Below are 18,044 nucleotides of genomic sequence, written 5' to 3'. Positions count from 1 at the left end.
GGTTTGCTACATGATTGAATGTATTCTTATCTGTAGTGTTCATACTTCCTGCTGGGGTACTCCTAAATTCAAAAAATTCTCTTTCATTCTCCCTCATGAATCATTGAAATGTCCCACAGGATCCAACAAGCTGTATCTCCAAGTCTGCTTCGCCAGTTTAGAAGCAGTAATACAGCTTCCTGGCAGAGTACATCCCGCTTTTTTATTGGAAACATCTAGTCCTGTGGATAGCATTTATTCTGTCTCCCCGATCATGGTCTTTGATGCCAATTTATTGATTATCTGTTCTCTTACAAACTAAGGACCACAGCACATTGTTTGCAATTTAGCATTTTGCAGTAGTTTATATATATATAGAGAGAGAGAGAGAGAGAGCCCTGGTGGCACAGTGGTTAAGAGCTACGATTGCTAACCAAAAGGTCGGCAGTTTGAATCCACCATTTGCTCGTTGGAAACCCTATGGGGCACTTCTGCTCTGTCCTTTAGAGTTGCTATAAGTTGGAATCAACTCAATGGCAACAGGTTTGATTTTTTGGTTTTGTAAAGGTAGATAGCTAGCTAGCTAGCTAACTAACTAGCTGCAATTGAGTTGACTGCAATTCACGGAGACCTTATGTACAACAGAACAAAACATTGCCCAGTCCTGCATTATCCTCATGATTGCTGGCATGTTCAAGTCCATCACTGCAGCTATTATGCCAACCCATCTCCTCAAGGGTCTTCTTTGCCCTCACTGGCCATCCACTTCACCAAACATGATGTCCTGCTCCAGCAATTGATCCTTCCTGATAACATGTCCAAAGCAAGCGAATCACACAATAATCTGTTGTAATCCATACTCTTTTTTTTCCTCCCCTACTTTTTAGACTGCTTGATATGCTAGTATGGTTTCTTTGGAAAGTTAGCATGTGATCTCAGTCATCCTAGAGTCTCAGTCTTGAGTGCTAAATCGACCGGTCTTCTGGGCAGTACCTCAAGATCACCTCCCTTTTTGTGGGATATAATTTGGGTTCTTCACAATGTGTAATAACATTTCTTTTTCTTTTCAGGTTTTCCAGGCAGAAAATCCCTTTGATTTTATGGAAAACATTTCTTTAGAAGGGAAAACAAATTTCTTTGAAAAACGAGTTTCAGAGTATCAGCGTTTTGCGGTTATGGCAGAAACCACAGATAACGTCTTCACCTTGGATGCAGATTTTTAAAACACTGCCTTATCTAAACCTGTCATTTGTATATTTTTTTTTCTACCTAACCTATCTCCTTTAAAGGAATAGGGGTTTGGTCAAAAGGAAATCCAAAACCAAATTTCAATCAAGTTGGATTTATATAAATACACTCTAATTTTTCTGTTTAACAACCAGTATATAACCTAAATGCTTTTGTTTTATCACTAAAATATAAGAGGGCATTGTGTAGTGGTTAAGAGCATGGGGTGAGGGTCAGATGTGAGTTTGAGGTTCTGCACTTACTGCTTTGTAAGACCCATGGCAAATACGTTAATCTCTCAAAACCTCTGTGTACTTATCTTTAAAATGGGTATAATAATAGGTCCTATTTCATAGAGTGGATATGAGGATTAAGGTGTAAAATAAATGCATAGCCTGTTATTACTGTTACTACCACTTCTACTACTAATTATTATTATTTTATTGTTATAAATAGTGTTAATTGCAGTGGTGGTACAATAAAATGTTCCTACCTCCTTAAAGTAATTGTGATATCTAGAATTAGATCTTTGTGTTTTTAATGTTTTGGGGAAGAACACAGGGATTTCCTTAGGAAGATGATAATTCTCATTTACATGAGAATAACTTTTTTGAATTCCTCAGTATGTAATAAAGGGAATTTAGTTCTCAGTTGCTTTGGGAACAACGCTTATGGAGTAGAATCCAGGAGGTTATCATGGTAGTTGACCTGGCAAGCAGAATGATTCTGCTCCCTTGGAAACTAAAAACGTAACTGTCATAGATTGAATGTGTCCCCCCAAAATATGTGTCAACTTGGCTAGGCCATGATTCCCAGTATTGTGTGGTTGACCTCCATTTTGTGATCTGATGAAATTAAGTTCTGTAAATCCTACCCTCTATATGTTAATAAGGCAGGCTTAGTATAGGGGTATATCTTGAATCACAGCCTTACAAGAGGGTGTGACTTCAGTCATACCCTTAAGTCACATTCTTGCTGGAGTCACACTTTTTATCTTACAAGAGATAAAAGGAGAGAGAAGCAAGTAGAGAGGGAGGAGAGGGTCCCCACTACCACCAAGAAAGAAGAGCTGGAAGCAGAGCACGTCCTTTGGACTTGGGATCCCTGTGATGAGAAACTCCTAGACCCAGGAGAAGACTGATGCCAAGACATGTGGAGATCTCCAAGGAACACTGGTCCCACAGATGTTGAAAAGAGACAAAGACCTTTCCCCAGAGCCGACAGAGAGAAAAATCCTTCCCTTAGACCTGGCACCCTGGATTCGGACTTTTAGCCTCCTAAACTGTGAAAGAATAAATTTGTTTGTTAAAACCATCCACTTGTGGTATTTCTGTTATAGCAGCACTAGATAACTAAGACAGAATTTGGTACTGAAATAGTGGGGTGCTGCTCTAACAGATAGCTAAAATATGGAAGTGGTTTTGGAATTGGGTAGTGGGTGGAGGATGGAAGAGTTTTAAGGTGCCTAACAGTAAAAGCCTAGACTTCCTTGAAGGGACTGCTGGTAGAATCATGGACATCAAAGGCAATTCTGGTGAGGGCTCAGAAGGAGTGAGAAGAGCCATAAAGAAAGTCTCTGTTGTCTTAGGGAATACATATGGCACCAGCAACAGAATGTTGCTAGAAATGTGGATGCTGTACGTGCATCTTGTGAGGCTTTAAAAGAAAATCATGAACATGTTATTGGACCATGGAAGAAGGGTGATGCTTTTTACGCCCTGGCAAAGAACGTGTCTGAATTATGTTCAGGTGTTTGGTGGAGGGTAAAACTTGTAAGTGACAAACTTGGATTTTTAGCTGAGGAGATTTCTAAGCAAGACATTAAAGGGGCTGCGTGATTTCTCCTTGTTGCTTATAATAAAATGCAAGAAAGAGATAGACTTAAAAAATGAACTGTGCAAGATGAACAAAACTTAAAACAGATTTGGAAAATTCTGTTGTACAAACTAAGGACACGTGTCTTAGAATGTTCACCAAGGATGTGGCTATACAACCTTTTATTAAAGATACTAAGCCTGTGACTGATGGATCTAACCAGCTACTACAGCAGAAAACCCATCAGCTTAGACTGAAGGGGACAGAGAAAGAATGAAAGGAGAGAACACCGTCTGCCTCTTGGAATTCTAACAGGCGGGAAACAGGCCAAAGGAGTTACATCTCTTGTTGTCCAAGAAAAGAAAAGGAACATCCCTGTAGCAACCCAGAGATCAGCAAAACTGTTGGAAGGATCACGGGAAGCAGGTCCTTTATGGCTTCAAAGGGTGGGGCCGAGGTCTCCTGGATCTTAAAGGGTGGGGCCCAGCTTCCTGAGTTTCAAAGAGATCTTTGCCAACTCGGTTACAGAGTGTAGGGCTGCCGTTAAGGTGTGCCAGGGGAATGGGGCCACCGTCCAAAGCTGAGGGGGTGGGACTGCCATACCCAAGTGGCAGAAGAACGGGGCCTGCCAAGATCGAGAGTGGGAGGTTGCCACTCAGATGAACTAGAACAGTGGGGCCACCCAAAGCCGAGGAAGCAGAATTACCATCACAGTATGCCTGGAAGGCAGAGCTGAAACCGAGGGCTGAATACATAAACTATTTTCACCCTGCATTTTCCAAACTTATTTAACACCGGTCTGTTTTCACCTGTTGACATCTCAGGACACAATTTGGAAAAAGCTGGCCTGTGGCCTAGAACCATTTACAGGAGCTCTGGTGGTACAGTGATTAAAGCACTTGGCTGCTAACTGAAAGGTTGGCAGTTCAACCCACCAGCTGTGCTGAAGGAGAAAAATGTGGCAGTCTGCTTCTCTAAAGATTTACAGCCTTAGAAACCCTATGGGAGTAGCTCTACTCTGTCGTATAGGGTCAATATGAGTTGAAATTGACTCAATGGCAATGAGGTTTTTGGGTTTTTTTTCCCCCTGTAGAACCATTTTTTTAAATGGGTTTTTTAGAACCATTTACATGTAGAGGAACGGTTTGTGGTCTAAGAAAGGAAGAAGCTGATAGGGATTATTGAACCATTTCAAATTTGTTTCAAGCTAGGTTGCGTAGTGGTTAAGTGCTACAGTTACTAACCAAAGGGTCGGCAGTTTGAATCTGCCAGGCACTCCTTGGAAACTCTACGGGGCAGTTCTACTCTGTCCTATAGGGTTGCTGTGAATCAGAATCGACTCAACGGCACTGGGTGTTACTCGGTAGTAACTTACCTGTGATTGACTTCAGTGGCTTCTTTGTATGCTTAAAACTCTTTTATACTGTTACAACATACAGTTCTTTTAATGAAACTAGGTGTGCTACAGTAGCGTATGGTGAGGAAGATGGAAGTGTTTCCATAGGAGAATGAGGAAAGGCCAGGAACCAAGATCTTGAGAAGTCTGCCCCCCTTTATCTTTAGGAAGTGTCAAGAGGTAGTTTGAGCCCCCTCAATCAGTGTAGCTTCCCACTCAGTGCAAATGGTATAAAAATTCTGGAAGCTAAAATTTAGAGATTTTCTTTTTGTATAAAGTTTTGCTCCAGTTCATATCTGTCTCTAATTGATTAAAATTGGAGGAGTTCTCAAGTGAATGGAAAAGGAACAGGCTGTAACTTTGTTAGAATATAAACTTGAGGTATTTTGGTCTATGATAATACCATTTATTTGTACAGTGCTTTGAAGTTCGCCAAGTATTTTTACATCATCTCATTTGATCCACACAACAGCCTTATGATTTTTAGAGAGCATCTGTTATTTACAGATGAAAATACCTTGCAGGAGGTAAACACAGAAGATGTGCATTATTTGCGTAAAAATACCATATTCAGGTGAAGATGTCTTCACAGTGAAATACTGGATTTTTAATACACTGACTTACTACATTTGATATTCTATACTCTTTTTCAAGTCTCCAAGTTGCTTATGTTTATTTATTATGTTCAGTGTTATCAACAGGTTGTAGAATCTGTTTTTAATCCTCTTGCAGGTTAAGAAAAAAATTGAGAGTATGTTTATATCTGTGTTTTTCTTTTTACAGCACACATATTTAAATCATTGTTATGGTAGTTAAAGTTAAGTTCATTATTTGGGGATAGAAGTGTAGTTCTATGATGTGTTTATTTAAAATGTTTCATTGTAGACATAAAGTCATGGCCTGGAGGAACTTGGGAAGGCAATTTGGTCTAGGGCTTTCAGACAGGACTGGGTTTTGCTGTTCAGATATATATAATAATTACAGTTATTCTTAAAATATAAGCTTACCCCAATTATGTCTTGATACATGAAATTATTATAGAAGTTTCATTTTGGAACATGCAAATGTTTCTACTGCTTCTGACATTTTATTTTTCGTTTGTTCATGAAAAAATGATTATTGAGAAAAATGTATCAATTTCATATTTAAAGAAAATTATTTAACTGGAATTTTATATCTTGCACTTAAATATGCTAGCTAGCATTGCTGTCATGCAATTCCAAAATTTCAGTTGTATATATTAAAATAAGGGTTAAATGTCATTAACTGATTTTTTTGTGTGAAAGTATATATAACACAACTTTTGCCAATTAACATTTTTCACATGTACAATTTAATGACATCAATATACTAATCATGTTGTGCAACCATCACCAATGTGCATTGCCAAATTTCCATCACCATAAACAAAAACTCAATGCTTCCTAAACAATGAATCCTTTCCCCCTCCCTTGTGCCCCTGGAAACCACTCATTAACTTTGATGTCTATACATTTGCCTGTTCTAGCTATTTCATATGAGTGAAATCATACATTTGCCCTTTCGTGATTGACTTACTTCACTCAGCATGTTGTAACATGTATCAGGACTTCACTCCTCTTGTGGCTGAATAATATTCCGTTGTATGTATATACTACATTTTCAAAACCATTCATCTGTTCATGAACATTTAGGTTATTTCCACCTTTTGGTAATTGTGAATAGTATTACAATGAACGTTGCTGTGCACATGCCTGTTTGTGTGGCTCCTTTCAAGGAGTAGAATTACTGGGTCATATTATGGTAGTTCTAGGAGCCTTGGTGGTACAGCGGTTAAGAGCTTAGCTGCTAACCATAAAGGTTGGCAGTTCAAATCCACTAGCCTGTCCTTGGAAACCCTGTGGGGCAGTTCTGTTCTGTCCTATGGTGTAACTGTGAGTTGGAATCGACTTGACGGCAGGGTTTGTTTTTTTTACTAGTTCTGTGCTTAACTTTTTGAAGAACTGCCAAACTGTTTTCCAGAACACTAATGGGTAAGTGTTCTAATTTCTCTACATTGTTGTTAACACTTGTTATTTTATCATAGTGGGGGTGAAGTGGTATATCATTGTGGTTTTGATTTGCATCTTCCTAATGCTGATGATGGTGAGCATCTTTTCATGTGCCTGTTAGCTGTTTGTATTTCTTCTCTGGCAAAATGTCTGTTCAGATCCTTTGCCCTTTATTTGATTAGGTTGTTTGTCTTTTTGTTGTTAAGTGTAGGAGTTCTTTGTATATTTTAGATATTAAACCCTTATCCAATATATGGTTCCCTAAAATTTTCTCCCAATCTGTAGGTTGCCTCTTCAATTTGTTGTTAAAGTCCTTTGTTAAACAAAAGCTTCTGATGTTGTCGAAGTCCAGTTTATCTACTTTGTCTTGTGCTTTTGGTGTCGTATATAAGAATCCGTAGTTAAAAACTAGGTCCCAAAGTGATACCCCTGTATTTTCTTTTAGGAGTTTTATGGTTTTTTGTTCTTACATTTAGCTTTTTGTTCTGTATTGAGTTAATTTTCATCCACTAACTGATTTTTAATGATAAAGAAGACTTCTGATGGGCTTTGTGAAAGCCAAATTATCACTGTGTGCAGTGTTTTTGAACTAAGTTGAGTGAATTGGTAACTGACTCAGGAAACCGCCCACAGCAGAAGCTGAATGAGTGGAACGGAAGTGAAACCTGTATGTCTTCCTTTTTCCCACTCTTTAAATGGTCTCCTTCTCTTTAGACAGCTTCATGTTAGAAGGAGATTCTGATATTTCTGAGGTTTTAGGAAGGAAAGGATTTGATCCTCCAAATTCTTGGCTTAATTCTGATAAAGAAAATATACGTGGAAATGGAAGAGAGATGAATGATTTTTTTCCTACAGATAAAAATATAACAATTCAAAGACTTTCTGATTAAGCCTATAATATTCTTATGCATTTGACTATGTTTAACAAGTATGTTTTGATTTTTCCAAATGTCTAATTATTTAGCCAAGTTATTTAGTATCTAGTGTGTACATAGAAAGCTTTACCAGGTGTAGTGTACCTTAACATTTTTTGCTAAAATATGCGTGGTCAATCAAGCCAACCTTGCATATATAGAATTCAGGGTTTTCTTTCTCCAAAGAAAGAGATCCTTTTTTGTTTTTGTTTAATATGTTGAAATAAACTGTATCATAACTACATCATGTTGTATATGTTCTTTTTGAGTAAGTGCAGGGGCTGCCCTAATCAACCCATTGCCATCGAGTCAGTTCTGACACATAGTGACCCCAAAGGGTTTCCAAGAGTATAAATCTTTATGGAAGCAGACTACCACATCTTTCCCCCACAGAGCCGCTGCTATTATCCATTTGTATGTACAGATAAATACGTACTCGTGATGTTTCTTTGTGGATTGTAAACACGTGAGGGACATTCTCATAGTCAGTAGGAAAAAATTAATATAGAAGCCCCAAATCTAGAACCTAAGAACTTGGCAGTAGAATTCATGACACAAAGGTCATTTCTGCTCTGTGGAGTTATTACTATCAGAGTATTTGAGGAGAATATCTGTTTGTCCTTCCTTCATTTACTTGCCATTTACTTCTGGTAACTGCTGCTCCCATTCCAATTATATGTTTTTCATGAGGCTGCCAATACTAGTAACTTCATCTATCTGGGCACAGAGAGGCATGTAATCCAGGCTGGGCCAGAGTCCTTGCCAAGGGTTTTTCTCATTGAAACTAAAGGAAGAGGAACCTTTTATTCTAATGACAAAGTGAGAGAAAAAGACCTAGTTCTAAACTCTCCTGAGGCCCAAATGTATCCCTACTTGTGCCAGTTAATTATCAGGGTAATAAGTGCCCACTTTTTGCTTAAGATAGTTCAGGTCAGGTCCCTTGATTTGCAACCAAAAGAATCCTAATTAAAACAGAAATTCGTTCCTAGAAGCAAAAAGATAAAGTGACCGAAAACTATCAGGGCATTCGTGTGTGTATCAGTCAGGGGCCCAACTCAATTAGTATAATTCAATGGAGGGTTTGATAAAGGGAGTATTTACAAAGTATTTCAAGTTATAGTCCCTAAAATATGTAATTCGTTTATTCCTTGATTTAACAAATTTTATTTGAGTGGCAACTATGTCCAGACATTATACTACATGAGCAAAATGATTGTCCCTGCTTTGGTCTGATGGGATATAATCAAAGAATCACACACATGAGTATATAATTATAAACTATATGAGGTGTTAAAACACCTGGTTTTTTGAGAGTTAACACAGAGGCTCCTAACATTGTCTAGAGTCATGTTTATCAACCCCATCAGAGCTGGATTAGTAACTATCCACTCAGGAAAACAAACTTCTCTAGATAAGGGATTTTAATAAAAGGAACTATGAACATAGGTGGTAGAGAAGAAGAGACACCAAAGAGAACTCAGAAATTAGTTACAAGAAACCATTAACAGCCCTAGGGAATGGACAATGGGAATAAGTAATGTTAGCAGAGTCCAGAAGTTGGGGCAATCTGGCAGGAATGACAATCATAGGGAAGACACAGCTGCTGCTGCCAGGGGGCCAAAGGGAATTGTGGGGGAGAGGCAAGCAGAAACATTCTGGCTTTTGCCCATTGCTACCCTGTAATCTGTTGATATACCCCCATTGACCCCAAGCTACCTAGAACTCAGGTGGCAAGGGAGCCTGGGAGATGCAGTTCCTTGTGATAGAAAGCCAGGTAGGGGAAAAGCAAGGAATGGATCTGAGAACAAACCAGGCTATTGCCCAGCTCAAGACTTGGTGCCTCCTTTCTTAACAAATACTCTGTAATATCCATTTTGTCATCCTGAAATGAAATTCATAGATATATGTTATATTCATAAGTTACGTTTAACTTGCCTATGCATATAATTTCAAAAGGATGAGTGTATTTCCTTAATTGTAATATTAAGAAATATATGCGTTTCAATATGTAAATGCTTGTATACAACTTCATTATTGTTAGGTGCTAAGGAGTCGGTTCCGACTCATAGTGACCCTGTGTACAGTAAAACGAAACACTGCCCCGTCCCTTACCATCCTCACCATGTTTTCTGTCTTTGAGCCCGTTGTTGCAACCACTGTGTCAATCCATCTAGTTGAGGATCTTCCTCTTTTTCGCTGACTCTTTAACTTACAAAGGATGATGTCCTTCTTCAGGGACTGGTCCCTCGTGATAACATGTCCAAAGTATGTGAGACAAAGTCTGGAAAGTTTTACTCCATCTGCATCATTAAGGTCAACTCCACTTTGAGGAGGCAACTCTTCCCCAGTACTGTTTTGAGTGCCTTCCTGCTTGCGGGGCTCACCTTCTGGCACTATATCAGACAATGTTCCGCTGCTATTCGTAAGGTTTTCACTGATCGATTTCTTCAGATGTAGACTGCTAGGTCCTTCTTCCTAGTTTGTCTTAGTCCAGAAGCTTCACTGAAATCTGTCCATCATGGGTGACCCTGCTGCTGTTTGAAATACTGGTAGCGTAGCTTCCAGCATCACAGCAACACGCAAGCTGCCACAGTATGACAAACTGACAGACTCGTGGTGGTACACAACTTTACTGGAATATTTAATGAAGTAGTCTGATACTTGCTCTCACAAGTAGAATTACAATGAATGGGACAGCTATAATGTAGACTTTCAGTTGTGCTGTACTGGCAACTGAAATAAGAGTAGCATTGTTTTTGGTGACACTATTTTCTAAAATGCTGAATGTGATGAGTATTTTTGTTGATACTCAGTACCAAGCCTGCCTTTTAAACATTTCCCTATATTGCAGTCTAGAAGTCTGCAAACTATCCTCTCCAGACCCCTTGCCAGCACGGTTCCAGTTTAGATTCTCTAGAAGTCTGCAAACTATCCTCTCCAGACCCCTTGCCAGCACGGTTCCAGTTTAGATTCTCTAGAAGTCTGCAAACTATCCTCTCCAGACCCCTTGCCAGCACGGTTCCAGTTTAGATTCTCTAGAAGTCTGCAAACTATCCTCTCCAGACCCCTTGCCAGCACGGTTCCAGTTTAGATTCTACTATTGAGAAGCATACACAAGAGTTTTGGAAGGCAGAAGAGAAAAAGCCACTAGTCTCCAGCAGCAGCTATGAACAGACTCAACGTTTTGGCAAAGATGAAAGCAAGAGTGTGAGAAAGTAAGGCTCCTAATGGGGGTAAAGGATCAAAAGCACAGGTGAATGAGAGGTATTGACCAGAGGTCAAAGTGAAGATTAGGAGGGACAGGTATAGTTGAGTTCTAAGTCTCAAAAAAGTAGGATTATTACAAGAGTGGAGGACCGATGGTATGAAGGTAACAAAGAGGTGGGATCAAAGAGGTCCCCCAACCCTGCTTTCCTTTATGTAGCTGGAGGTCCAACAGTTTATGTGAAAATAAAAGCTTCATTTGAGAGGGCTGCATGGGAAGAAGGGTTCCCAGAGGAATGCCCCTTTTCAGACAACATGAGGTGGTAGAGGGATGAAGGAGCAGATTGATTTTGGAGAAGGGGTCACTGAGGACCAGTGCAAAGATTTGGAAGGGAGGACACACGGAGCATTATGGGAACAATGATGAGGTAAGCATAGATGTATGGAGTGGTGCTGACTTACTAAAACTGGCTGAGTCGAGGTGTGGTGGGAGGGGCAGTGAAGAACCATTCTGAGATGGAAAAACAGGTGTTCTTTCTGTTTCGTGTTTTATGTAACCTTTCTTGGTGACTTGTTTAGGCAGGATAACTCTCATTGTACATTTGGGCTTTCTGTACCCTGCGCCAACTCCCACTACCACATCTTCTGCTCTCTGTTTATTTTTCAAGGTTAGGATGTTTAGACATCATGAACAACCAGGGAGTAAGAAGCATTCTCCAGTTTACCTGAGAACAGGACTGTGTTTTTGATATTCCCTTAACATTAATGATGGTGTCCAAGCTGTGTTCTGAGATAAAAATGTGTGCTTCAGTGTATGTTGAAAATTGTTGTTGTTAGGGGCTGTCGAGTTGATTTCGACTCATAGCAATCCCCATGTAACAGAGTAGAACTACCCCATGGAGTTTCCCAGGCTGTAATCTTTACGGGAGCAGATTGCCAGGTCTTTCTCCCATGGAGCTGCTAGATGGGTTCGGGTGTCAATTTTTTGGTTAGTAGCTGAGCATTTAACTGTTGTGCCACCAGGGCTCCTTCAAAAATTACTTCTCTGTAAAATAATAAATATGTGTGTATACTTCACAGCCGTGGTGATGCAGTGGTTAAGAGCTCAGCTGCTAACTAAAAGGTTGGCAGTTCAAATCTACCAGCTGCTCCTTGGAAACCCTATGGGGGCAGTTCTACTCTGTCCTATGGGGTCACTATGAGTTGGAATCAATTTGAAGACAATGGGTTTTTGGTTTTACTTCACAGTTAACAAAGACGTTGCAGTCATAATTACGATCATTTCAGTAGTTCATTAATTTTCTGAGGAATTGCTGTGTAATCATAGTAACATTATTGATAAGGGAACAGAGGCTCAGAGAAGTTGCTTGCTAAAGGCCACACAGCTAGAAAATGTTAGAGGCAGGATTCCAACCCAGTTGTCAAGGCTCTAAATCCCATCATCTTTTCACTGAGTACACCTCACTTTCCCAGAGTGTGGCATTCTTACTGTTGGTGGCATTCAAGCAGATTTTTGGTAGGATGTGATTCCCTTGATGTCCATACCCTCCATAACACAATCCACAGGCAGGTGCCAATTTAGAGCTTCCTCTGTATTCCACAAGATCCTGCCCCAAGGTTTGCTGAGAATTGTGTGGGAGGATTGCTTCATGGAGGGAATGGAGAGGGTCTGTCTGCTGGGGCCTGCCTGTAGTGGCAGTAACTGGTGTTTTCGGATGTCAGAACTATATGGGTAGCTGACACTAGTTTCCTAATCACATTCAGGAAATAAAACTCTTTGGAAATGTTTCTTTAAGTAAAAAGTGATCCAATTTAAATAAAAGTATGAGGTAGAACTCAGAAAGACAAATCCTGACAGTGTTGCATATGACAAATTTTGGAAACCTTAGACCATATATAAAATGTCAAAACTTAAATGTTAAAAGCTGTCCAGGTTGGAGTTTCCTAAGAAGTTCTGCCTAGACTCAGGATAAGAAAATGGTGGCAAATAAAGACAAGCTTGCCTCAGATGGTTTAAATTCCAGAACATAAGGCAGCACCTGCCTCTAATTTCTGCCTTCTGCTGGTTTAGATCTTCGAGTTCAAAGCCTACGATTTCAGAGGACTTGGACTGTCCTTCACACAGTTCTAAAAGGGTCAGAGTCTAAGCAGCTGAAGGCAGCATCAGATACAACCAGCCTTCATATCTCTGAATAAAAATCTATTCCAAGCATATCTTCCTGAATGTGGCAAAAATTAATCATCTACTCATTGCCAGGGACTCAGCTTTGTCAATGGGTTATAAAAGTTTAACACAAAGTTTTTTTCCCTTTCAGATTTTTTCCCTGGCTCCTGCCTTCTTTACTAGCTAGCCCTTACTCATCTTTTGAAAGGGTCCCTTTCTCTGTGTACTCATAGCTCTCTATACTTGCCACCATTGGGGCATACATCTTTCTGTATCGAAATTGTAACTGAGCCACTTTAAGATTGGGACCATGCTCTTTACATTTGTGTTGTCATGAGTGGCATGTAGTAGATGCTCAACAAGTATTTCCTAAACGAATGAATGAATGAGATGACACTCATAATTAGTTGAATCATGCTGTCATGCAATCAGAATAAGCCGGTAGCTAGAAACCATCATTTACTGAGCACATATGTCCCACATGTTTTATATATATTATCCCATTTAATGCTTATAACAGTACTATTGGGAAGTTATTTTTCTCTTCTTTTCTCCACAAATGGAACCCTGGTAGCACAGTGTCTAAAGCGCTTGGCTGCTAACCAAAAGGTCAGCAGTTTGAACCCACCAGCCGTACTTCGAAAGGTACACTAGTCTACTTCTGTAAAGATTTACAGCCTTGAAAACTGTATGGGGCAGTTCTGCTCTGTCTTATAGGGTCACTATGAGTCATGGCAGTGGATTTGGATTTTATTTGGTCCCCCCACAGATATTTATTGGGTGCCTCCTAAGTGTCAGGCACTGTGCTAGGTGCTGAAGATAAAACTATGAACAAGACAGACATGACATATACCCTCATAGGGCATAGAGGGTGGTGGTGTTAGTTACCTTTAAGTCAGTTCAAACTCATAGCTACCTTATGTGCAACAAAAAAATATTGCCTAATCCTGCTCCATCCTCAGAACCATTGATATGTTCGAGCCCATTGTTGGAGCTATTGTGTTAATCCATCTCACCGAGCTTTCCCTCTTTTTTGCTGACCCTCTACCAAACATGGTATTCTTTTCTAGCAGTTGGTCTTTCCTGATGATGTGCTCAAGCCTCGCCATCCTTGCTTATAAGGAGCATTCTGGTTATATGTCCTTCAAGACTGACTTGTTTGTTCTTCTGGCAGTCCATGGTATATTCGATATTCTTTGCCAACACCACAATTGGAATGCGTCAATTTTTCAGTAGACATATAATAAGCAAGTAAATAAAATATTATTTCCCTGTTTTCTAGATGTTTCTCTGAAAGGTCATACTCCTGGCCTAAACTGACACAGGTAGAGCCAGAATTCTAACACCCAGTTCTGCTTGATACCAAAGCTCACACTTTCCCAAGAATCCCCCAATCAAGACATCACTGCAGCTCTGATGGGTAGAGTCCCAGACCCAAGGGCAGTGGGTCCCCATGCACCTCAAAGGGCTGCATGGCCAGGGTGGGGGTGGTGAGAGCCAGCAGCTGCAGGTGTGGCTCAGACTCTAGAAGAGAAGCCAGTGCAGGTGAGATCCCTACACTGTTGCATCCTGCTAGCAGCTGGCAGGCAGCTCTTGTTGCAGTCAGTGGGGGGTTTGGTGGGCAGGGCTAAAGGGAGAATTTAGGAAAGCTAATTTTTTAATTCCATCTAATCCTCCAAAAGGGAAGAATAGCTTCAGCATCTTGCCAGCTGCTACCAAGGTAGCGCTCAGAGACAGCAGCAGCCCTCACTTGATCTGCAAGGACCCTCGAAGAAGCCAAAGGAGGCTGCTGTGGGCATCTGCCTTACCTGGGGCTGGGTGAAGCCAAAGAGGATCTGGGGGAGGCACCGTGCCAAGACCCCTTCTGAGCCAAACAGGCCAGAACTGTGTCCTGGCTGCCCCTTTGGCCGCCTGTTCACTGTCTCCTGCCTTTGACTTCTTGTGAGCGGCAGGTGCTCCAGATGATGAAAATGTTTAGCCAAAGGTCCCTTTTCTTGACTTCCTCATGGTGGAGCCCTTGAGCCGTTAGTTTCTCAGCTCAGAGGCTGCACCTTCATTGTGAGACTAGGAGGTAGATTTTAAGGGATTCTGTTTCCATTTGACCTTTGGCTGCTTGGCATTAGCTGGGCACCCCGACACTTCGAAGAAATTCATGATCAGCACTGGCCTTTTAGAACTGCAAACTCCCTGCAGGAGCGCTTGGGGAATTTCAACTGTGGCTGGTGGTATAGAGATGAAAGTCTAGTGACAGTTGCACAGGGAAGCCCTGTACTTTGGAGCACAACTGAAAGAGGAAGAATCTCCTTTCATAAACAGATGTGGAGCAGTTACAAAACAACTGACAAAACCACACATCCGTGTGAGGTATCTAGAGGTCTGGACTAATCACAGAGTCACCTGTGACCCTGGTATTTGCTTATTCATGAGAGTGGGAGGGGGGAGGGGAAGGTCTGAAATGGCAGAAAGTTGGCGCTTACCCTCTGGCCCATTCTGAGAGGAGCTGGGATGGACAGTGACATATTAGCTCTTGCCTGTTGTACCAGAAAGGATCACATGAATTCCTTTGGCCCTGGATACCTGAATTCCTATCCATCTCTGTCTGAGGAGGGCGATATCTATGGGCAGGACAAAATGGGGTATTTTCACAATCAGTTCAGGGGAGCAGGTTTCCTGGAAGCTGCCTACCAGCCTACCAGTCGCTGTGTAGTTGATTCAAACTCTAATGTTACATCCCATAAAACCTAAATCTGTCATGATCCATAGAAAGTATATCTATATGTGGCGGCTGCTACTGTGAGGTACAAAAGAGCACAGGCTTTAGAACCCAACTGCTTGAGTTAAAATCCTGGCTCTATTGCTTACCAGCTGGATGACTTTGATCCATTGCTTAACTTCTTTGTGCTTCAAGTTCATTATCTGTGAAACTGGAAATAACAATGGTATTGCAATCAGTGGTGGATTTGGTGAACATGTTAGACTTCTTGTGTTGTATAAATATGTAAACACTTAAAAGAGACTAACTCACTAAACTCAGTGCCGTTGAGTCGACTACGACTCATAGCGACCCTATAGGGCAGAGTAGAACTGTTCCATAGAGTTTCCAAGGAGCGCCTGGCGGATTTGAACTGCCGATCCTTTGGTTAGCAGCCGTAGCATTTAACCACTACACCACCAGAGTTTCCAAAATAGACTAAAAATAATTGAAGCTATTATCTCAAATCTTCTTTTTAGCATTAAAATCCAACTACTTAGAACCTTTCATTAGCTCAGAAAGGCCTTAATGTCAATAGTTTCTCTAAGGCGAAGCTATTGACTTTGCTACATCACCTTTAACAATTTCATCATTTATATATTTTCATTTCCATATTGCAAACCAGTTGTTCAAATTTTTAGCGTAACTTTTTAAGTGTTCCTAGTATCTAGAGTTTCAGTCTCCTGGGAAATATTTTTTTATGTTTCCTTAACAAATAAGAGAGCTTGACTCTGTCTACAGCATTAGGCATAAGTGAAATTCAGTTTGTCTTAATTATTTGTACAGATTTAACAAGGCTTGTTACTGTTATCATGAACATTTGTTTTCAAGACTAAGTAACAAAAAACAAGCCCTGATAATGAATAATTCCCATCTAGTTCTACAAGTAGCAAAGTCAAGTAGCCTTAGTGCCGCAATACATCACTGCTATAAGAAGAACCCTCAGTCCAGTAGATCTCATCCTAGTGTTCCCTCAACTGGATTGAAAGCTTGATGGTCCAGAATTGCTGCCCCTATGTCCTTAGGGCCCCTTCTTACACCAGGGAGAAGTCAGGCTGATTATCATTTGCAGTGGGGAGCTCAATCTGGGCTAAGGCCAGGCAACTGGGCTTCAGGCACAGTTGGGTATACTAGAAAACTGGTGTAGTGGCTCAACTGAAGTTTATTTTGCATGGGTCAGGAGACTCTCCTTGGAGAGAATCAACCCTAGGGGAAAAAGAAGACAGACCTGATGGGTTTCACCCAAGGGGTGGGATAGGACAGAGATTCTGAATATAGCATGGAGGTCATTACATAAACCTTCCCAGGTAGAACAAGGGTTGAAGGCAGAGCTTGAAAGAGTGGTTTCACAAAACCTTGTCCAAGTTGGGATACAAACCACACAGAGGGTAACACAAAGAGGAGAGGGCCATTCCCACTCAGTCAACTTTGTGATTAACTGGTGCCTGACACAGCAGTATGGAGTAGTAGAAGGGCTAGTTGGGTCCAATTTTTTTTGTATTATAAACATATGCTATGTGTGTGTGTGTGTGTGTGTATATATATATATATACGCACACAAACACACAAATAATATACATATAAATTGTATATATATGTGTGTATGTATATATATATGTATATCCCAGAAGAACGAATAAATCTGTAAGAAGTACAACATGTGTGTGCGATACATAATGTTAAAATAAATGTCATATTAAGCCAATAATAGAAATTGAAGTTTATTTAATATATGATTTGTAAATTGGGGTAACATTTCCACTATTGTTGTTAGGTGCTGTTGAGTCAGTTCTGACTCATAGAGACCCCATGCACAACAGAACGAAACACTGCCTGGTCCTGTGCCAGCGTCACAATTGATGCTATGTTCCAGGCTATTGTTGCAGCCACTCTGTCAATCCATTTCACTGGAGATTTTCCTTTTTTTCGCTGACCCTCTGCTTTACCAGGAATGATGTCCTCCTCCAGAGACCAATCCCTCCTAATTACGTGTTCAAAGTAAGCGAGACAAAGTTTTGCCATCCTTGCTTCTAAGGAGCATTCTGGCTGTACTTCTTCGAAGACAGATTTGTTTGTTCTTCTGGCAATCCATGGTATATTCAATATTCTTCACCAACACTATAATTCAAAGGCATTGATTCTTTTTTGGTCTTCCTTATTCATCGTCCAGCTTTTGCATGCATATGAGGCAGTTGAAAATATCATGGCTTGGGTCAGGGGCCCCTTAGTCCTCAAAGTGACATCGTTGTTTTTTTTTTTTTTTAACACTTTAAAGAGGTCTTTTGCAGCAGACTTGCCAAATGCATTTTGGCTCCTGCTTGCATGGGCATTGATTGTGGATCCATGTAAAATGAAATCCTTCACAACTTCAGTATTTTCTGTGTTTATCATGATGTTGCTTATTGGTGTAGTTGTGAGGATTTTGGGTTTTTTTATGTTGAAGTGTAATCCATACTGAAGGCTGTAGTCTTTGTTCTTCCTCAGTGTTTCAAGTCCTCTTTGCTTTCAGCAGGCAAGATTGCTGCATATGGCAGGCCGTTAATGAGTCTTCTTCCGATTCTGA

The 18,044-nt window shown here is 40.6% G+C and overlaps 1 protein-coding gene across 3 annotated transcripts in view; it reads left to right on the top strand.

Annotated features, from left to right (window-relative positions):
* RRM2B (ribonucleotide reductase regulatory TP53 inducible subunit M2B) overlaps positions 1 to 17,712 on the top strand; it is a 48,696-nt gene extending 30,984 nt beyond the window's left edge. For 2 of the 3 annotated variants that reach the window (XM_064267983.1, XM_064267984.1), the window contains exon 9: positions 1,050 to 17,712. In XM_064267983.1, the coding sequence (XP_064124053.1) occupies positions 1,050 to 1,202 (153 nt within the window). In that variant the 3' untranslated portion in view covers positions 1,203 to 17,712. The remainder of the gene's footprint in view (positions 1 to 1,049) is intronic. The other variant, XM_064267982.1, reaches the window with a different exon arrangement.
* Positions 17,713 to 18,044: the final 332 nt, after the last annotated feature.

This window comes from Loxodonta africana, chromosome 14 (genome assembly GCF_030014295.1).
Source record: "Loxodonta africana isolate mLoxAfr1 chromosome 14, mLoxAfr1.hap2, whole genome shotgun sequence".
Classification (NCBI taxonomy): domain Eukaryota; kingdom Metazoa; phylum Chordata; class Mammalia; order Proboscidea; family Elephantidae; genus Loxodonta; species Loxodonta africana.
Note: the sequence above shows the minus strand (reverse complement) of the source record. Positions and strands in the feature narration are given on the sequence as shown.